The sequence below is a fragment of the Notothenia rossii genome (assembly GCF_949606895.1).
Source record: "Notothenia rossii genome assembly, chromosome: 2".
NCBI lineage: Eukaryota > Metazoa > Chordata > Actinopteri > Perciformes > Nototheniidae > Notothenia > Notothenia rossii.
In genome coordinates, this window is record NC_136904.1 from 69,709,840 (window position 1) to 69,732,677 (window position 22,838).

Consider the following 22,838-nt stretch of genomic DNA (forward strand, 5'->3'; position numbering starts at 1 on the left):
AACTCAAGGCCCGTGGGCCAAATCCTGCCCCGACTTCAATTTATTTGGCCCGCAAGAGCTATGCATAAAATAAAATACGTTTATTATATGGTTTATTATATGGCCACTTTACAGAAGCACAATGTCCATAAACGACATGTCCCACAATGCATATCATTTTGTGATGCACTGAAGAGACTTGCAATTATTTGCAATTATTTGCCCTAGACTTCTGCTCTCAGACGTAGTTAATTATGAAGCTATATATATATATATATATATTCTTAAAGTTACAACCGGCCCTTTGAGTGCAACCTTAATGCTGATGTGGCCCGCGATTAAATTGTGTTTGACACCCCTGCTGTAACACCTCTGTGTTGCCTGCATAACACAGAAAACATTTTTATTTCTCAAATCTTATTCCAATTATTGTCTCCTGATAAATAGGACTTGTAATATTTGGGTAATCAGTGTTACTGTACTTGTTTTACTGGGATTAAATTAAGGTATGAACTGTATATTTGAAATTGTGTAAGTGATTTTCTTATAAATTATATTAAACAACGCATTTTATGGTTGACTTTTACCACAACAAGTTTTCTAAGCATTGGTTATAGTTTTGTCATCTGTGAACCCAAGATTCTTTAAAATTATTGTTATAGTCAAATTATTTAAATGATTAAGAACACTGATGCATATAAACTATAAGGTGGAATGAAAAACATTAATATGCAAGTAACTCGATTTTACATTTTATGTTTTAGTACTGTATATCTCCTGCTCTTTCATCTTTACAGAGATTCATTTTTATTTTGAAAAGTATGTTTGCTAAGATGAAGTAATACCCAGCTTATATGATTTACATTACAAACAAAACAACTGCATATCATTTTGTTTCATGTAGTTTATTGGATAATATGACATTTTACAGAAGAAAAAGCTCATACACATTACAGTAAATATTATATCAGTTAGTAACATTAATAATCATTCATCAGATAAATGTTTTCCTTAACATCAGATCTTTAAAAATAACATTTACAAATCAATTGTAACATGAACCATCCAGTCATCATGGCAAAAGTGATTCCTGAATAATAATTATAATAAGAATGTGTTATAAACAAACAATTTAAAGGGGATACATACATCATGTGAGAGGAATACAAGGTCATTTCTGTCTCAACATGCAGAAGCAGTCCTGTTATACAACATCAACAATAATCTACCTCGTCAACTAACAATTTGTAACATACACATTTCACAAATAAATGTAGACTCAAAAACATTTCATTTTTAAATCAAAACAATGCATTCATTTATTTTCAATGTATTATATCTCAGTTTGACGGCTTGCCTCTGATATGAAAAGTCATGACATGACACTTTGCATCTCTCTTTTTAAAACAAATTAACTTCAAGATTTTGTTGCGAACCTTTGTCAGTTGGAAACCATATATAAATGGATTCACAAATGGAGGAATAAGCAGAAATTGTATTGCCATGAAATTATAGAAGTTTTGAGAGAACTCAACTTTCCCAAATCTCATGTACATTACATCTAAAAGCACAGCTGTGGTAAAAATGATTAGAGAGATTAAATGTGGCATGCATGTCTGTATAAACTTCCCCCATTTTCTGGAGGATATGCACGTTCTTATCAAATACATGTAAGACCAAACAATAAACACGAAATGTGCAAAATAGAATAAAATGTTAAAATATGCGATTGCAGAATTTGCTTTAGGAGGCGAGCAAGCAAGAGTAACTATCATCCAGTTGACACAATAGATCCTTTTTATGTGTGATCCACATAAACGTATTCCTAATAAGGAGGCTGAGTTATTGAACATAAGGAAAAGAGGAAAAAACCAAGATAAAACAACAAAGAGTGAGACTCTCTGTCTGGTCATAACTGAATGGTAAACTAGCGGTCGACATATTGCCACATATCTGTCATATGCCATCAAAGCTAAGATAGAAAAATCACAGCAAGATGAGGAGTGTATCACATAACCTTGAAGCATGCAACCAGCATAGGAAATTACATGAGATGACAGAAGATCCAGAAGAAACTTTGGGTAAAACCCGACAGTTCCATACAGAGCACTAATGCAGAGATTACACAAAAATATATACATAGGCTCATGGAGGTTTTTATCCATAATAATAGCAACAATAAGAGCAACATTTCCAAAAATGATCATAAGATACCACAGTAAAGTCAAGCAGAAGAGGGTAATTCTTTCTTCAAATGTAAAATATAAACCTGAAAGAGTAAACACTGTGGCAGAAGAAACCTTTTCAAACATCTTCAATTTGTTGTGATTTCTCAAACCCATTTCACCACATACATTTAGAATTAAATTCAAACGACACAGTTACCAGTAGTTTGCAGAGAGCTGAGTATCCAAGGCTGTGTGGCCAAAAGAAGTGAGAGTTAAATGTGGCGGCACCAAACGATTTATCTGTTTTGTAAAAACAAAAACAGCCTTGAGAATGCAACCGGCCATTCACTGAGCTGTTGAGGCGACCAAAGGTGGGACCAAATATGCAAATATATTACTGTGGACTTTTGGCTAAAATAAATAATGACTAAAAAAGAAAAACAATGTGGTTATGTAAATTACTGAATACCTATTTATTTCATCCTTCACAAAAACTAAAGGTTACCTGTAATGAAGGTCAATTAGTCTCCTTGGAAATATGTTTTAAAGGTTTCGAATGAAATGTGATGACAACAGGGTAATGTTTGCAATTAACATAATGATCTTATTCTGTTTGCAATCTGTCTGGCAAGTTGCAAAAATATTGAGACTGAAGTGATATTGAATGTTTCACTAAAATATTTTAGGTCATCGCACAATCTGTAGAGGACAGAGAGGTTGAATGGATTGCATGGATTAGAAGACTGTTGCCCCTTTCCCACCAACGCGGTTCCCGTTCTAGCTCCGTGCTTGCGCTCTTCTGGTTCGGAACTATTTTTTATTTTCAGCCCCCGTTTTGTTCACACCACCCAGAGCCCGACTGGTGCTGCCGCGGCTGCATCATGACGTCACTGTTTATGTCGCTGATTTTCTCCCCAACGCTGCTCACAACAACAACAATGGGGGACTGCGTCGAGGCGATGATCGTGTTATTTTTAATCATACGAAGACAGATTAAATTAAGTAACTACTTCTCAACCCTTATCCTTATCTCCAGAGTGCCGTGGTTCATTGTTTATTAATGTGTTTCAGCTGCATTATTGCCCGCTCCAGTGCTGCTCGTCCACTGGAGTTTATTTTCCCGTTAACTCACGGCAGCGGCCGCTGTAAAGTATTCACTGTCTGACTGTCACACAAGCAGCATAAATATCCCCAATTCCCATAATTGAATGTGTGCCAGTATGAATTGACGCTGTTTGGCATCACAACGCTGTTATGAAAGTTTTTCTGGTATAAAATGGGTGATGTTAGCATAGCAACTGAAGCTAAACTGACTATCTTGACTACTTGTTGCTATATTGTGGCATAAGCCGTTTTTTATAGGCACATTTTACCGGCGTATTTTTCATTATGATTCTACTTGTGATAGTCGGACATGACAACCTGTGCAGCCCATGTATTGATTCCATCCGATAGCTGCTATAATACAAAACAAAACGTCTGCCTGCTCTCCACAATGATCAGTGACAGCGAACGGATGGTCAAACATAAACAGAATCACACGAAGCCTGGTTAGTGTTGCCTGGCTATATAAAGTATGTTTTGCGTTCTAGTCACTTCGCTCAGCGCTACTGCTTGTTACAACTTTTATTTGCCGTACTCGCCATAAATTGTTATTGCTCAGGTTGATCCCGCCTCCGACGTAAGCTGGAGCTTGGTAAGAACCAGTCTTCGGGGAAAAGAGTGGGCTCCGCTGCGTTGTGAACAGGAACAAACGGTGCTTATCAGGCTCTAGCTCCGAACTGGCCCTGTAACAGCGTTGGTGTGAAAGGGGCATGTGAGCACCTCCGCTCGCACACAGTTTAAAAAGGATGAAAGGAGAAGGATCGGGGGAAATAACAAAAGTTTATTGTCCACAAATTATAAATGTTATACTCAAAAATAATAGTGGCCTGTACTATGTAGCAGGATTTGCGGTTAGCGAGGTAACTTCAGGCAGGGTTGCCCCAGGCCAACGAAATTCTGTGATGAGGCCCCCCGAGTCGTCACCCATGTTAAAAAAAATGCTAGAGGAGCACGCTTGTGAACTGTTAGCGCCGGAGCCTCGCAGCGGGGAAACTGTGGCGCACATTTGCACATAAGTGTCAAGATTATTAAGTTATGTCACGTTTTTAGTTTTGTATGTCTAGGTTTGGGTTTATTTTGCTGTTCGGTTCTCCCTGACATGTTTTCCTCCTTGTGTATTGTCTGTTCCCTCTCTCTGTGTTTTTCCTCCCTGTCGTTAGTTTCCCTCGTGTGTCTAATTGTCTGACTGTGTTCACCTGTTGCCCTTGTGTTTCTCCTCCCCTGCCCGGCTGTTTCTCGTCTCGTGATTACCCCTCCCTGTATTTAGTCTTGTCTCTTCCTGTGTTCAGTGTTGGTTCGTCTTTTGTTGGTGACTGAGTTCACCGGGGAGTGTTCTGTTTGTCCGAGTTATATTACTATCCTTGAAATAAAGGTAATATCAGTGTTATCTGCATTTGGGTCCTGCTTGCTTCACTCATCGTAACAGAACGAACCAACCAAGGATGGGCCCAACAGATCCATTTGAGCAGGAATTATTGGATTTTTCCTTTGGCTTACTGCTCTGATCGATGGAGGGGAGCGTCCGGTGTTCAGCAGCGAGAGGTTGCTCTGGCAGAGGCGCGCCAGATGGCTACGGAGGAACCAGGCTTGGTGAAATTCTTACCTGGCTGGATTTTGAATTTCCTCTCGGTGTGTGATTCCCAGCCTGCTAGCCCCAGGCATGCTAACTCACTGCCTCCCAATTCCCAACCTGACACCATACGCCTCGGTGTGTTCCGTCTGCAGTCAACCCTTGCTTCTGCCCCAGTTCCTGCTCCTGTCCAGGAACCGTTCTCGGGAACTCGTCTGGCTTTCGGAGGTCCATGGAGCCTCCAAAAGGCTCCTAAGAGAAGGAGTCGCAATTCCAGGCTAGCAGCCCGAGCCCAAAGAGCCATGGTTCCGGCCATGATTCCGGCCCCGGTTCTGGTCCCAGCAGCCTTTGTTCCGGCCCCAGTTCTGGCCCCAGCAGCCATGGTTCCGGCCCCATTTCTGGCCCCGGCGGCCATGGTTCCGGCCCCAGTTCTGGCCCCAGCAGCCATGGTTCCAGCCCCAGTTCTGGCCCCAGCAGCCATGGTTCCGGCCTCGGTTCTGGTCCCAGCAGCCATGGTTCCAGACCCAGTTCTGGCCCCAGCAGCCATGGTTCCGGCCCTGGTTCCGGTCCCAGCAGCCAGGGTCCCTCATCTAGTCCCTACTCAATTCCCTTCTCAAGTCCCTTCTCCAGTCCCTTCTCCAGTCCCTCCTCTAGTCACTTCCCTAGTCCCTTCTCTAGTCCCTTCTCAAGTCCCTTCTCTAGTCCCTTCTTTAGTCCCTTCTCTAGTCCCTTCTCAAGTCACCTCTCCAGTTCCCTCTCGAGTCCCCTCTCAAGTCACCTCTCGAGTCCCCTTTCTAGTCACCTCTCCAGTTCCCTCTCCAGTTCCCTCTCAAGTCCCCTCTCGGGTCCTCTCTCAAGCCCTCTCGAGTCCCCTGTCGAGTCCCTTCTCGAGTTCCCTCTCCAGTTCCTACTCAAGTCCCTACTCAAGTCCCTACTTAAGTGCCGTTGGAGGTTCCGCTGGGGGTCCTTCCAACTCCATGTCCTGTCCCGTTGGGGGTCCCTCCGACAACTCTTCTGCCGGGGGTCCTGCCAACCCTATGTCCTGTGCCATTGGAGGTCCTGCCGACTGCTCTGCTACCGGGGGTCCTTCCAACCCTATGTCCTGTCCCGTTGGGGGTCCCGCCGACTACTCTTCTGCCGGGGGTCCTGCCAACCCTGTGTCCTGTCCCGTTGGGGGTCCCGCCGACTGCTCTCCTGCCGGGGGTCCTTCCAACCCTACGTCCTGTCCCGTTGGGGGTCCCGCCGACTACTCTTCTGCCGGGGGTCCTGCCAACCCTATGTCCTGTCCCGTTGGGGTCCTGCCGACTGCTCTTCTGCTGGGGGTCCTGCCAATCCTGTGTCCTGTGCCGTTGGAGGCCCCGCCGACTACTCTTCTGCCGGGGGTCCTGCCAACCCTATGTCCCGTGCCGTTGGAGGCCCCACCGACGATTCGTCAACCTTTTGTCTGAGTCATCAGTTTCAAATGTGTTTCACATATCCCCCACTCTGGGTGAACCAGCTGCCTATGACCTATCGGTTAATAGCCAGCAGGGTTCGTTACAAAAGCCATTACATTTTAATCTATCGGTTAATAAGTTGCAGAGCACAGTAACTACGTCAGCTGCCTCCAATCTGTTGATTAGTAGGCAGCAGGGTTCGCTGCAGAGGCCTGGTGGTTATAATTTTTCGGTTATTAAACCACAGACCTCGCGGCATTGCTCTGTCCGAGATACGCCACCTACACATGGTCACAATAAGCCCATGAGCGCCGTGGTAACGCCTCATGTGGATATCACTGCACACACCTCCACTCATCCTCTGAGCGTGTACGCGCCTCATGATGAGAGTCGGAGTGAAACGCAGCGTGTGGAGGCTTCCTCACAGCCCTTTCGATCTAGGCCCACCTTGGGTTGCCTCACAGGCAGCGGCGGCGAGGGCTCTGGCGTGGCTCGTCGTCATGACGACCACAACACATCTCGAGCATGTTTCTCGGAGTGGCAGCGCGTGTGTCTGATGGACAGATGGATGAGCAGGCTGATCAGTAGAGGGTAAACCCTGCAGTTCGCCTCCCCCCCCCCGCAGTTCAACGGGATACAGGAGACACGCCTGTCATCCTGAGAACAGTGTTGGGCGCTCCAAGCAGAGCTACGGGAACTCCTGTTGAAAGAGGCTATTTCCAGGGTTCCCCAAGGGGAAGAAAATCAGGGGTATTACTCCCGCTACTTTCTTATCCCGAAAAAGACGGGGGGAATGAGACCCATCCTCGATCTGTCAGCTTTCAACGAGGCAATAATGAAAAAGCCTTTTCACATGCTGACGGTCAAAAGGGTGCTGGAGTGTGTTCACCAGCGAGACTGGTTCACCTCTATAGACCTAAAGGATGCATACTTCCACGTACCCATCATCCCACAACACAGGATATTCCTGCGGTTTTCATTCCAGGGAATATCGTACCAGTACAACTGTCTGCCGTTCGGTTATTCCCTGGCTCCTCGCACCTTTTCAAAGTGTGTAGAGACGGCATTGCAGCTGCTACACAGAGGAGGGATGATAGTACTCTTTTACCTGGACAACCTGCTGCTGATGGCTCGCTCCAGGGAGGAAGTGGCTTTACAGACGGTACAGCTCATATCGCATTTTTCAAAGCTGGGTTTCATGATAAACTGGAAAAAGAGCTGTCCTCTTCCCTCCCAGAGTATTGTTTACCTGGGTGTGGAATTGAACTCAGCCCGCATGAGAGCGCGACTCTCACGGCAGAGAGTGACAGCTCTCCTTCGACGCGTCACCTTTCCGTGATGTGGCTGCTCGGCATGATGGCAGCCGACCACGGGGTGATTCCCCTGGGTCTCCTTCACATGAGAAGACTCCAGAGGTGGTTTATTCGCCTACGCATCGACCCCGTGCGACAGAAGAGGCGCATGGTGGCCATCCCTCTTTCCTTGGGTTCCGACTTAACCTATTGGAAAAGTCCCCACGTTCTGTCAGAGGGTGTGGCCCTGGGCAGAGTTACGTCACACATCTCGGTGTTCACAGACGCATCTCTCTCAGGTTGGGGAGGAACGTGCATGTCGCAGGCAGTGGGGGGACAGTGGCCGGCTCACATGTCCTTCCACATAAACGTGCTGGAATTGATCTCCGTACGGAGAGTAATTCAGCATTTTGCCTCATTGCTGCAGAATCAGCATGTGTTGATTGGCACAGACAACAGAGCCGCGGCAGCCTACATCAATCGCCAGGGCGGGGTACGCTCAGCGCAGTTTCTGAACACAGCCAGACAGCTGTTGATCTGGGCGCACGCACACCTGCTCTCCATCAGAGCACTGTATGTGCCCGGCAAATTGAACAAAGGGGCAGACCTCATGTCCAGAGGAGGTCCTCGCCAGGAGGACTAGAGCCTACATCCCGAGCTGATCGCCCAGGTTTGGAGCCGGTTCGGGAGGGCGGAGGCGGATCTGTTCGCCGCACGCGGGAACGCGCAATGCGCCCTCTGGTTTTCCCTGTCAGCGCGGGACCTCCCCCCCCTGGGGGTGGACGCGTTCGCACATCGTCCATGGCCCAGGGGACTGCTGTACGCTTTCCCACCAGTCCCGCTGATCCCTCGGTTCCTGGACCGAGTGCAGGAGGAGCAGCTGTCAGTGATCCTATTTGCCCCGGAGCGCACGGGCGCTTCCTGGTTTCCATGCCTACAGCGTGCGCTGTCAGGCAGGCCGTGGGAAATTCCGTGGCGCGGGGACGCTCTCTCACAGGTGGAGGGAGCGATCTACAGTCACCCAGTGATAGGCCAGCGCTTATTTCATTTCATTTCAAACCTTTATTTAGACAGATTGGTCCCTTGAGATCATCGATCTCATTTACAAGGGAGACCTGCATCATTTAGTTCCACATGAAACATAAAAACAACATACAAACAACAGAGGATATCATATTTACATATTCAACATTTACAAATACCCAGAGTGTCAGAAAGCATTTCATTTAGACATGCCTTAAATACATTCAGAGAAATAAAAATGCTCAATTTCAATTTTGCCTGTAGACTGTTCCAAGCAAGTGGAGCTGCGCACAAAAAAGCTGTCTTACCTAAGACAGTCCTTACTCTTGGCACATCTAACAAGACTATATCCTGTGATCGCAGACAATAGCTGCTTGCAACTTTCTGCTTTATCAATGAACAGATATAATACGGGAGTTTGCCCAACATACCTTTATAGATAAAAGTGTACCAGTGACTGAGCCTCCGTACAGTGAGTGATGGTAAACCTGCCTTGGTATACAATGTACAGTGATGAGTAAGTGCTTTACAGTTAGTGACAAATCTCAGAGCACTATGATACGCAGCATCTAGTTTGCTCAGGTAGTTGGCAGGTGCATTCATATACAGCAGATCACCATAGTCCAGCACAGGTAAAAAGGTCACAGTGACTAGCCTTTTCTTGGTCTCAAGTGAGAAACAGGACTTATTCCTGAAAAAGAAACCTAGCCTAACCCTCAGTTTTTTAAGCAGGTTATTGACATGAAGTTTAAAAGAGAGACAGTCATCAAGCAAGATACCAAGGTATTTGTAACAGGCAACAACTTCAAGTTTTGTTCCTTGCGTTGATACAATATCTAAAACAGGCTCTGGTGTCTTTTTAGCTTTTGAAAAGAGCATTATCTTGGTTTTATCCACATTTAAAAGAAGCTTTAGTTCAGAGAGCTGAGTCTGAATAATGTTAAAAACAGCCTGTAATTTAACAACCGCCTCCTGAATGGAGGGACCTGCACAATACATCACGGTATCGTCCGCATAAAAATGTAAAGTAGCTTCATCCACATTTTCACCTAAACTGTTGATATATATGGAGAATAAAAGTGGACCTAAAACAGAACCTTGCGGAACACCATTAGCAATGTTTAACCACTCAGAAGACAGCCCATCAAAGTGAACACATTGGGACCTTTCAGAGAGGTAGTTCACAAACCACCCCACTGCATGGCTGGATATGCCAGTACTGAGTAGCCTCTGTTTTAAGACGCGATGATCAACGGTGTCAAACGCTTTGGAAAGGTCAATAAACAGAGCTGCACAACTCTGTTTATTATCTAGCATACTAGTAATATAATTTACCACTTTCATTGTTGCAGTGATGGTGCTATGTTTCTTCCTGAAGCCTGACTGATGTTTAGACAGGATATCATTTATACATAAAAACTCCTTTACTTGTTCACTCACAAGTCGTTCGAGCACCTTAGCCAGAACTGACAATTTAGAGATTGGCCTATAGTTATTTAAAATAGTTGCCTCCCCTCCTTTCAGTAGAGGAAGGACATAAGCAGACTTCCATACTTTAGGAATTGTATTTGTGCTGAGGGAGAGGTTAAAAAGAGAAGTAAGAGGTGGAGCAATAAAATCTGCAGCTATCTTTAAAAAGAAAGGTTCTACGTTGTCCGGGCCAGCCGGTTTCCTAGGATCTAACTTGGATAAAGCTTCATGGACAATACCAACAGTTAAAGGAGTAAAACTGAAAGGGTTTTCCAGACCACATTGTTCAGAGTCAAGGACTGGAGCGTTCACAGAAGCAGAAGCACAGTCAGTGACAGAATCAAACAGAGAGCCACAAGAGACAAAATGCTTATTAAAGCAATTTAGCATGGTGGCCCTGTCTGATATAATGCCAGATGCTGTGGTGAGGTACGGAGGTAGCTCATTTGGGATATCACCAGTGGAAATCGATTTTATGGCTTTCCAAAATTTCCCAGGATTATTCAGGTTTTCTGTGGTAACTGACAAATAGTACTTTGACTTAGCACTTTTGACATGTGAAGTAAAGCTATTCCTTAGCTGCCTAAAGCGTAGCCATTCTACCTCTGAGCCTGATTTCCTAGCCTTTGCCCAGGCATTGTTTCTCTCATGAAGGAGACTGGACAGTTCAGCAGAAAACCAGGGATTGTTTCGTCCCTTCACTCTAAATTTACGCAGAGGTGCATGTTTATCTATAATTTTTATAAAACCAAGATAAAAATAAGACCATGCAGTTTCTACATCAGCACACAGATCGATTTTTCCCCAATCAAAATCAAACAGATCATGTAAAAAACCCTGCTCCACTAAGTGTTTTGTATCTCTCTTTGTGATGATGCGTGGTTTAACTTTTTGGACCTTAGTGTCCCTAATTGTGGCTACAACACAGTGGTCACTCACATCATTAGCAAATACTCCCACAGATGAGTATTTATATGGAACATTTGTTAAAATGAGATCAATTAAGGAGGATTTATTTGGGGACTTAATATTTGGGCGAGTAGGACTGTCTATAATCTGAGTAATGTTGAGGTACACAGGTACACAGGTTTTTAAAATCCTCAGACACAGAAGTTAACCAGTCCCAATTAAAATCACCAAGCAGCACTATTTCCTTGTAGGAAAGTTGAGATAACAGTTTTGCCAATAAAGATAAGGAGTCCTTGACAGCCGAAGGGGCCCTGTAGCAACCTACCACCATGACCTGTTGACCCTTTGTTACTTCGACATTCAGCTAAAAATTCTAGTTGTTTACTAACAGATTTGGAAACCATTTTTGTTACACAAAACTTATTTTTCACATAAATGGCAACGCCACCACCTTTTTTAGGACGGTCAGTGCGATATACATTGTAACCATTTATGTAAATGTCAGAGGCCAAGATCGATTTGTCTAGCCACGTTTCTGATAAGACAATGACATCAGCATCAGTTGAACTCGCCCAAATACGGACAAAATCTAATTTAGGTAACAGACTGCGCACATTTAAATGAATTAAACCTAACCCCGATCTAGAAATAAAATCAGCAGGAGTAGCTATTTGACTAAAACTACCAGGTGGACCCGGATTTGGCTGTACCTTTCCTGATAGTAACAACAATAAAAATACCAAGCACCTTTTCCTCTTAATCAACACACATACATTTTCAGCTGTTCTAGAGTCACCAGCAAACTTCACAAAAGTGAGATTAGAGTTCAAAAAACAATTCTGAAGGACCATTGTGGCAGGCATGTGAGAAAGACAGACATTTGACGAAATGAATGTCCGCGACAGTGCAACTAGCAATTGTTTGTGCAACCCATCCGAACCTGTACAGGGGATGTCCACTGCGGGCGGCAGAACGGACCCGAATCCAGCAGAATTTTCAGGATGACTAGCGAACTTCTCCTTGTCCAGCACAGTCAAAAAAAGGCACAGCAGAAACACGACATTTGCCATTTTCCCAGTCCAGCTCAACAGCATCCACGATGTTCCCGAAGCAAAACCACGTCAGGACAGCAGCAAGGAAATAGGCAAGCAGCAGTGTGGCAACACTCCGGTTTCTCCGCGGTATCTCCAGACCAGGCCTCCCCCGCACAGTAGCACCCAACAGGTGGGAGTAGGCCTCTAACAGCAGGTGGATAGCAGCCTTCAGCCGTGGGAACCACCACCAGCAGAAGCAGAAATGGGTGGACGGCAGGCCCGCAAACCGCGGCAGATCCTCCACAGATCAATGGCGTTAATCTTAATCTTTCAACGAGCAGACGTGTTCTACTTTGTGTGTCTTACTGTTCTTTCACGACCGTATGACCGCCGGTGGAGTTTCTCAGGCACCGGGGCATGGCCCCTGAACGGGAAAACTTAGAGAGGTTGGGTCTCTCTCGAGATGTTGTACTTACCATTCAGGGAGCCAGGGCTGCGTCTACCAGAGCGTCCTACACAGCCAAGTGGGCAGCTGGAACGCTGCCCACTTGGTGTGTAGAAAGAAGCCTGGACCCCACTACGTGACCCCTGCCTCACGTGCTGTCATTCCTCCAGCTGTTTTTGGACAGGAATTTGGCTTTCAGCACAATCAAGGTATATGCGGCTGCCATATCATCTTGTCACGTGGGTTTCGGAGCCGGGACGTTATTCAGTCACCCCCTGACGAAACGTTTTCTGCAAGGAGTACGAAGACTCAGACCGGTATCACGCGCACTGGCGCCTCAGTGGGATCTGGCTTTGGTGTTACGAGCACTAAGCAAAGCCCCATTTGAACCTTTAGAGCAGGTTCCCCTTAAAATGTTGTCAGCCAAAGTAGTACTGCTTTTGGCTCTAACATCAGCAAAAAGGGTGAGTGATCTATCCGCTCTCTCGGTGGCCCCGTCATGCCCCCGGATCCAAGGAGATGGCAGTTCGGCTGTGCTACGTCCTAACCCAGCCTTTATGCCAAAGGTCATCACAAGCTCTTTTAGGTCAAGAGTGATCACCCTGGATGGGTTTTTTCCACCTCCTCATAAATCGGAGGAAGAAGCCACATCTCATCTCCTCTGTCCGGTGCGCGCGCTGTCCTGCTATGTGGCGCGCACGGCGGCCTGGCGCCGTTCTCAGAGCCTGTGCACTATAGAGAGCGCTCGATCGGGCAACCTCTGTCTGCACAACGGCTGTCACACTGGCTGTGTGAGGCTGTGTCACAGGCATATGTCTCCTCTGGGGTGGATCCCCCGGAGAACATCAATGCGCACTCCACCAGAGGAATTTCCTCCTCCACGGCTTAACACGGAGGAATGTCAGTGGAAGACATTTGCACGGCTGCATCTTGGTCTTCCCCCTGTTCATTTATTCATTTTTATTTGATGGATGTCTCCCATTCCTCTCTCACACACCCTGTACCTGGTGTCCTTTCGGATTGAGTGAGGTCAGGGAGCCAGCTGTGCGCCTCTCTCCTGCCTTTCGGCACGCGGAGAGCGGCCCCTTTTCCCCCCCCCCTCTTATAGGAGGGATGTTCCTTTTTCCTCTGACACACTTTGTACGGAGTGCCTGGTCAGAGTGAGTGACGTAAGGGATCCAGCTGTGCGTTCTCCTGCCTGTCTGCACGCAGAGAGCTGCTGTCCCCCGACTACGATCGCAGGACAAGGTGGGACTTTCGTCTCTACTTTCTCACAGCGGCCGGTATGTATTGTTCCCAGCCTTCACCCCGTCGGAAAGATAGGCATGTTTGCTATGTTCCAGGTACGGTGATGCGCCATTACGCATGGCACATCAGGCAGGGGGGTGTTATTGAGCAGGTATGTCTGTGCTTCTAGTGCCGGGCGGACCCAGTGGGGCGCAGACTACATAATGCTTCGCCCTTAACCCAATAGCGATAGCCTTAGAGGGCGAAGCCATATACGAAATAGAACTGAGGTTACCTACTGTAACCCCAGCTTCTATGAGTAAATGGCGCAGCCCTCTAAGCGCTGGGCCCCACTGGCTCTATGAATAGCTGAAGAAAAGTTATGTTGTATGGGAGCAGATTGCCGGGCCGCCTTCCTATTTATACCGGAAGGAGGGGCCCACCTTGCGGGTGGGCGTGGACTATAAGTGTTTCAGTGCTGCGCGGGGGCTCAGGGGGATTACCCAATAGCGATAGCCTTAGAGGGCTGCGCCATTTACTCATAGAAGCTGGGGTTACAGTAGGTTCTGAATTCAACTTGCAGGTGTTGGAGATTTGGAGGATGTTGAAAACCAACCTCGTCTCCGCGTGTCGTTTGATAAGCTGGGTAAATTCGTGAAAAGGAAGGGATTAAGAAACACCAGAATACAAGTTAAACAATAATCTTGCTTTAATGATAAAGAGTAACAATACAAAATACAAATACAAACACAAAGACAAAGGAAGTACTTCCTGCTCTCTCCCCTGTCCTACCCTCCTGGTCAGCCTGAAGAAAAAGAGATCGAACCCCTGGAAAACACAGTGTTTCATACTAAAAACACAGGAGGGGGTGTGTGCGGGCTTTCCCCCCGAGGTCATCTTATTGGCAGAGACCAACACATGGCCTGTCGCACCCAATCAGTGCGACACAGCAGAAGAAACCTGGTTCACATCTTGTAGCCAGCACACACCTCCTTTATGGCCCTTTGTCCCTGAGTCCATCTTCCCCCCTTCAGGTTACCACACACAAGTTAAAAGTATGTTTTAAGATATAGTTGTTATAGTTGGCTAAATATACGTAATACATGTTAATTACTTTCATATCAATAATAACGAGGAACACATTACCTATGCTCTTAGGCAGTATTAGAGATGCTTTTCAAATAGTCAAACTTCACACAGGCCTAATACAGAGAACACACTCATTTGTCCTATGGCCCTTCCATTTGTTTGAGCTATTGTTCACATCTTTACTTCAAATAAAAGGTTTCACATTGTATATTTCCAGCTTCCTTTACACATACTGTTATTATTAATACAAAGTAACCAACCACACATATCTATTGAAAACAAGTCGATTCCCCTGATAATTGACATGCTGAAACTCTTCGGAATGTGTCCCCTCCCCCAACTCTCTCGTCCCTGTCATAAAAAACTGCTTCCATTTCATATAGAGTAATAAAAGATGTTTAAGCTAATTTCTCCACAATGTTTGTAGCCATTTAGTACCCACACATGAAAGAATAAGAACAGAGGTATAGTTGACCAGTAATCATGTAGCACTTATATTTACTGCAATGAAAACACACACACATCTGCTACAAGATTGTGTAACGCACACCCTTCTTTTACGAGGGAAACATTCCAGCGTCTTGGGACTATCTCCAAATAAGGATGTCCCCTGCTCACATCTCTTCTCTAAACACAAGGACTTCACCTCAATATATTGGGGGAGGGAAAAGATACTTTGTCCCTTCTAATTTAACACACATGAATATATATAAGGTGACATTAAAAGGAATATACCAGATTGAACTTTCCTGCCATACCACGTTACTTTAATACTTCAAATATTCCTTCACAGGTTGTTGATTTTATCTTGGATTAAGTGTTTAAGTCATGGATGTTTAAAGTTTAACTTCTTCATATTTGTCTAACATAAGAGTTTACTTTTCATTCAGGAAGTATGACTCTGCGCTGTCAGTACGCTTGTCCATGTTTGTGATTGGTCAAATGTTGCTAGCCCCGCCCCTTTCATGTGAATGCGCCAAGCGGCAAACGCTGGGGAAGAGCCGGGACGCCAATAGGGTGCAGTTCATCTAGTGGCCAGTAGGAGCAGTCTGCAGAAGGGAGCAATTTCCATAGACCCCCATGTTAAAATGCCCAACTTTACAGCAGAAATAAACATGTTTACATCGTGGTTCAAAAAAACATATTCTCTGTATAGTTAGATCCCCCCTTCATGAATATGGATTGGGGGGGTGAATTTTTTCTCAACTCATCTGTTTAATTGATATTAAGCCTTAAAGTTATGCATATATTAGGGCTAGCTTCTTGCCTCTCTGCTAGCTGCTCCGTAAAGCTAGCTACATGGACTCTGCCTGGTCAGTTCATCCAGGAAACACAACTTTAAGCCGGCCGTAGTTGTTTGTTCTTCATGTTTATATATCGGACTTTTGTGACTCGCTCTGCGGTTAAAACAGACGGTGCATGAATGCGGTAAGTGAAATGTATGTGTATTGTATTTATGATTTTAATCAGCTACGTAAGCGAGTGGTAGCTACATCGGTGCTAACGATGCTAATCGTAACCTCCAAGTTAAAATCGTAGACTGTATATATAAAGGTTAAAACGAAATAGACAAGTGTTAAGCGTTAAGTGGGATAATACTGTTGAACAAACGGCTTCTGTTTGAGGTTGATAAAATAAGGTCATCCTTGTAACTTAGAGAGATATTTTATTATGCAGGTAGGAACTGTATGCATCGCTAAGGTTAATTTAAATTGGCTATGCTGAAGTATGTAGACAAGCTAATGTCGAAGTAGTGTATGTGAAATCAACCTCACAATAAAATGTGTGTATATTACAATTTATTAATGTCATATTTCAAGATGATTACTTCGATATTACAATATGGTTGGTTGAGCTGGAGTTCATTATTGAGCTTACATGTTAACGTCACAGTCATCTGAAGAACGAACCCAAACCTTGTTGTTTTTATTAATTGCAATACCAAATGGGTATCAAATAAACAGTAAGCATTGGTAACACAACTTCCAAAGTTACAGTAAAATAAAAAAGGACCCTGACTCGGACAATACACAATCCAACATGTTCAACAGAAGAGAATCAGTTATATTGTTTGTACACATGGTACTTTACATATATATCTGTTTGTTTAAGGTGTCCAGGTGATGCAGACAGGCTGGACCAGAGCGTGAGAGACATAACTGGACTCCTCACAGCAGTGAACTTCAGCTCAGGTACAAAGACTCTTTTTTTCATACTGTACAAAGAATCAAGAAAGATATTGGTTTAAATGAATGAAGTATTGACTTGAATACACTGATATACATTCCATTAAACAATACTAAATACTAGATCATCTACACATCAGTTAAGTTGAGGGTTTTTTACATGCAAAAAGTTACACTTAGATGTTAACAAGCAATATGATTGTCAGCTTTCTAATTTAATGTATTAAAGGCTAAGATATTTAACACATAGTGAGAACTGCTACTATTTATCTCTCAATATTGTCTGTAAAAAAACGTGGTAAAAGTTATTCTTTCAGTGAGACAACAGAGCAAGCTTCTACAGCTGCACTACGTTTTGATAACAGTTAAATATTATTTTGATAATAACATACATTTAAATGTTGATGAACTTCATACTGTTCATTCATAATCTGATTGTCTTTGTAGCTCACTGTTGAAAAAAAACAAAAAAAACAATTACAAAATAATTATATCTACAGCCCCTAAACACACAAACACACCGCTTTCATAAACAACACACTTGTTCTGCAATAATATGTTTTATATTTCCTGTCATTTCTGTTAGGCAAGGACATGCTTGAAAGACACAACATTTTCTCTTTCTCTGAGGGTCAAGAAGAACATCCAAGAGGAACATTAAAAGCTGATGCTATGAGATTTTAAGACCGGTACACTAAGAAACTACTTTTATTGTAAAAACAGTCAGCTGATCGAATGCACCTATTTCCACATCTACATTCCATCAGCTAATTATTTCTATTTGCCTCGCTTTATGAGCTTCACATCACTTGTGCCTTGTACCGCAGAGTTTGCAACGTCACAAATAAAAGGGGCCAATCTTCAGTCAGATGTGAATGTGTAATCTAACATTTTCAGCAGGAATAATGGACAAAAGGAGTGCAAATACAATTTACTGAAATGTGAACCAAAACTTAATCAAATGTTTTAAATAAAAAGCACATATGGACAGAAGGTGTAAACCTATTACATTTATAAGTAAACACATTTAGTCAAATAAAGTGACAGACTAGGCCTGTGCAGTTGGTATCAGCTTTGCCCAGCATGGGCTCCTCCATCAGGCCTGGTCCTCCTCACAGAGGAAAGACCCTCAGTCCTCTCCAAACCAACAGACAGGACGTCCATCACACGGAGGTTTCTCCCTGAAGTCTCTGCAGCTCTCTGGACACCACGCTGTCTCAATCCGTCCACACTGAATATGAGAGGGGGAAAATGAAAATAATAAATACTTTAGACAATAAGAAACATAAAGTCGACTGTTGAGTTGCTCAGTTTTTTTAGATTGTCAATACTATTACTGTATAACTAATATATCAGGTTAAGAGGCACATTCAAATAAAGATTGGTCTTTAAATACATTTTGTCTTTTGAATTGTTTGTCTAATGCAGGGGTGGGGAACCTCCGGCCCCCGGGCCGTATACGGCCCGCGAGACCATTTGGTACGGCCCTCGAGGTAATTTATACACACACGCAAAAAAGAAAAAAAATTAAAGAAATCTAGACCGCAAACAAATTAAACAAAGCGATTGCCTGTTTTTCCTGGCCAAGGTCAGGGTCCTTGAACACAACACGAGTCTAACGTGTCATCAGGTGGTACATGTCTCGTCTGACAGGGGTGCAGTTCTGACGGAGAGCACCAGAACGCCACTCCAGCACGTCCAAGCACTACCCATAAGGAGCCGCACGTGTTGCAGTTTTTGCGTAGCTGTGTCTTTAGTTGTAAGCCCAGTGGCGATCTGTTCATCTGTCAAACAGTCAACAACTTTGTTGTTATCAGCATCTGGTTAGCTAGCTATGCTAACGAATATAAGAAGCTTTTTCTCCAACCAGTGAGGTAAAGGCACATCTGTATATGATCATTATAGTTATAAAAAAATAAGAGAATAAAGTAAACGGGTATAAAATACTATATGACAGTAAAAAGAAGTTGTTATTAATAAACAAGAATACAGTTTGAAAGGGGAGTGATTTGTAAAATATCCATAAAGAAAAAGTAAATATGCTTACAGGTCTGTTTCATATGGGTGTTGAGAGATGTATCCATATATCTCCTAATGTTGCTCTCAAAGTGCACCAGATTGATGCTTTTAACTTCAACATTTAAAAAAAAAAAATCTTCCCGGGGGAGCATGCCCCCCGGACACCCCTAGAGGAGGTTAGGTACCCCCCCCCCCCCCACATTTAAATCATGTCCACAAACTAAATACATTTGCACATATCTTGTGTCCAATATATTTTCTGTTCTGGTGGTCATGCCACAACCGTGCACGTGAATGCATGCGCGAGTCATGGTAAGATATCTGCATTAAGAGGTTACTTTTTCTTTGCACAGCATGAAAGACAGGCCAAATTAATGGGCTGTGATTTTAGTACTTTTAAGCAGAGGTCAATCATTCGTACAGTACGGCTCTCGGAGGATGTTCAAAAAATTGAAATGGCCCTTGAGAAGAAAAAGGTTCCCCACCCCTGGTCTAAAGCATAGACTGTATATATAAATGGACGTAGTGTCCGTGACGTCACCCATAGGATTCTTCAGAGTTGCCGAGAAGCCCTTAGTAGGCGGAGTCGGCCACTAACGCTTGACAGCGACGTCAGAGTCTAATCCCGCCTGCTCCAAATAAGGGCAAAGAGGCGGAGCCGAGGTCGGGACCTGCTGCCTCCGAACTGGAAGTAAACAGAGCTAGCTAAGGCTAACAAGCTAAGCTAACATGAAATACATGCATACCAAGTTACTGCTAACAGCGTAGTTCCCCTATATAAACGTTACATTCATAATCAAATGAGACAATCTGCAAGAGAATTAGCTATATTTTGTTATTCTTAATGCTTGTCATTCACACGTTAAGAAAATAAGTACCGATACATAGCAGAACAATTGTGGCGATGTTCAGCTTAATAAGCCTTGTTCAACATCATTTATTGAGCTAATACTACAGCAGGCGAACAAAGCCTGCGTTTCGCTGCATTCCTTGATCTCCAGTTATAACGACGGACTTCATCACCCGGACCTAACGGAGCCACAGTGGGACGCCGGCTGGAGCTAGCCCCCTGCGGCTCCGTTAGCTCCGGCGGCCACCACTGGGATAATTGGGTCCCCTATTAACATTTGCTCCCGTTTAGCATTTTGGGCGTCATAGCCTATAAAAGTCTTACCCAAGGCTGAATCATAAACTAAAATGTATATGTATGTATAAAGGGTTACGTCCTTAGCTAGCTAATAAGTAACAAGCTAAGATACCAAGCACACAAACACCTGCGAACGGGGTTAACATGTATAATATTATCATTTTAGACTTCTTGGAAGTTCTGTTAGTACATTCAAGCGCACAGCACAACATTTTAATTGTCTGGTATTTGTAACAATATTCCCTAAAAGGCACAATCACCACGAACATGGCTAAAGCTAAAGGGTCAAGTACAGTACTATGACTAACTAACGTTGTAGCCTCTATGGTTGTAGCCTAGCAGAGTGGAAAAGTTGCTGTTAGCTGACAGTGAGGCATGTACATGTCCATCAAAGTGACCACGCCCTAATTTATGCAAAAACGTAAGACCTAATATAAATAAAAGGGTCGTGTTAGAAGACAATTCACTCACAGATTCATAATCATGAAGGTGGAATCTAACTATATCGATAATAATATTTATTGCATCCATGGGTAGAAACATGTTTTTTTCAGCTGGTCTATGGAAATGACTCCTTTCTGCAGTCAGTCCCTCGCGGCCCATGTATGAACTGCAGAATGTTGCACTTCCGTATTGGCGTCCCGGCTGTTCCCCAGAGTTTGCCGCTTGGTCTAAAGTCAAGGATCTAGAACTGGTACTTAGTTTTAATGATACAGTCTGGTTATTATGTGTCAAGGGGAGAACACTGAGGCATGAACTCAATTGCACGACTCAAAACTCAGACTCAGATAGCGTTTCAAAATAAAGACTTTACTGGAATTTGCACAGTAATAAAACAAGGAAAACAAAACCACTCTTTCGAGGAAAACTATAATGCGATCTATAGCATAGGTCCGTGAAAGGTCCGTGAAAAAGGTCCGTGAGGTAAGCCGATACGTGGTCTTCGAGAGACAACGAACTGACAATTAACAGGAGGGAGCTAACACAATATATACACAGGTAAAGGGGACACAGTTGGAAACAATCAGGGCGGGGAAAATAATCAAGGACGCAGGAGACAGAAAAGGGGCGGGGAGCGTGGAGGCCTGAAATGAGAGGAAGAAATAATTAAGGGTATAGACATAAAGCACAAGACAAAGGGACATGACAACTCTAACATAAAGAATAAACTTTCACAATAAGTTTCTTGGACATGACAGTACCCCCCCTTCTAGGGACGGCTCCTGACGGCCCAGGCTCCTCTGAGTTGAGGCGGTCAAAATCCTCAATGAGGCTTTTGTCCACGATGAAGCGGGAAGGAATCCATTGCCGCTCCTCAGGACCATAACCCTTCCAGTCAACCAGTAACTGTCGCCCTCTACCCCTTTTCCGACTAGCCAATAGTGACTTGACCGTGTAAACCGGACCTCCATCGATCATCCGGGGGGGCGGGGGGGGTTTGCCGGTGGGAACCATAGCGCTCTCCTTCAATGGTTTTAATTTCCCTACATGGAAGGTGGGATGTACCTTCATGGCCCTGGGAAGCCGTAGTCTCACTGAGACTGGGTTTATGACCTTGGTGATGGGAAAAGGACCCACAAACCGGGGAGCCAGTTTTCGGGAGAGTACGTGGAGGGGAAGGTCTCGTGTAGAGAGCCAGACTTTTTGGCCTGGCTGGTATACAGGGGCTGGTCGGCGTTTTCGGTCTGCTGCTCTCTTAACCAGTTGTGAATTCCTGCAGAGTATCTTCCTAGCCGCAGCCCACACGCGCCGACAACGCCTGACCAGAGCGTGGGCAGACGGGACCGTGACCTCCCTCTCCGTGGCTGGGAACAGTGGCGGCTGGTAGCCATAAACACAGTGAAACGGGGACAGGCCCGTGGCAGAAGTAGGGAGGATGTTGTGTGCATACTCAACCCAGGTGAGGTGCTCGCTCCAGGAGGATGGATTCTGGGACACCAGGCAGCGCAGGCAGGTCTCCAGTTCTTGATTTAGGCGCTCTGTCTGGCCGTTAGACTCCGGATGATATCCAGACGAGAGACTGACCGTGGCACCGATGAGGCTGCAGAACTCCTTCCAGAAACGTGACACAAACTGGGGGCCCCGGTCGGAGACAATATCCTTAGGGAAACCATGAAGCCGAAACACATTCTGCATCATGACCTCCGCCGTTTCCTTAGCTGAGGGCATCTTTGGCAGAGCAATGAAATGTGTCATTTTGGAAAATCTGTCCACTACCGTGAGAACTGTGGTTTTACCTCTAGAGAGGGGCAGGCCAGTGACGAAGTCCATGGAGATCTCTGACCAGGGCCTGTTGGGAATAGGGAGTGGTTGTAATAACCCTATTCGCGACCTGGAAGAGGTCTTGTTTCGAGCGCAGATAGGGCACGCCTCCACATACTCCTTCACCTCCTTCTCCATGGATGTCCACCAGAAACGTTGTTTAACAATGAACATAGTTCTCTTGACTCCGGGGTGACAGGTGAGCAGCGAAGTGTGAGCCCAGTGGATCACCTGTGGTCGCTCGGCCTCCTGAACAAAAATCCGGTTAGGCGGGCAACCCCTTGGTGCAGGAGCTCCAGCATTGGCACGTATTACCTCCTTCTCTACTGGCCAAGTCAGCGCTCCTACCACCCGGTTCAATGGGATGATGGGTTCCGGCTCCTTGGCTGCAGGCACAGGGTCAAACAGACGGGACAGAGCGTCAGGCTTGACATTCTGAGACCCCGGCCTGTAGGAAAGAACAAAGTCAAAACGGTTG

General features: G+C 44.9%; 2 protein-coding genes and 1 long non-coding RNA gene across 3 annotated transcripts in view; 1 reads left to right on the plus strand and 2 right to left on the minus strand.

Annotated features, from left to right (window-relative positions):
- The window catches only part of LOC307030136 (double-stranded RNA-specific editase 1-like), a 392,337-nt gene that overhangs the window by 247,617 nt on the left and 121,882 nt on the right, over positions 1 to 22,838 (minus strand). The gene's annotated exons all lie outside the window — the stretch shown is intronic.
- Positions 1,320 to 2,291, minus strand: LOC307027922 (olfactory receptor 6N2-like; the record flags this gene model as incomplete). Its single annotated transcript, XM_079662617.1, has 2 exons — positions 1,320 to 2,088; positions 2,197 to 2,291. 2 exons carry the CDS (start codon positions 2,289 to 2,291, stop codon positions 1,320 to 1,322), a joined length of 864 nt encoding a protein of 287 aa, XP_079518743.1.
- On the plus strand, positions 15,712 to 18,506 carry LOC307029849. The gene is made up of 3 exons (XR_013805423.1): positions 15,712 to 16,174; positions 16,859 to 16,938; positions 17,519 to 18,506. It is a non-coding gene; the product is annotated as an uncharacterized lncRNA (long non-coding RNA).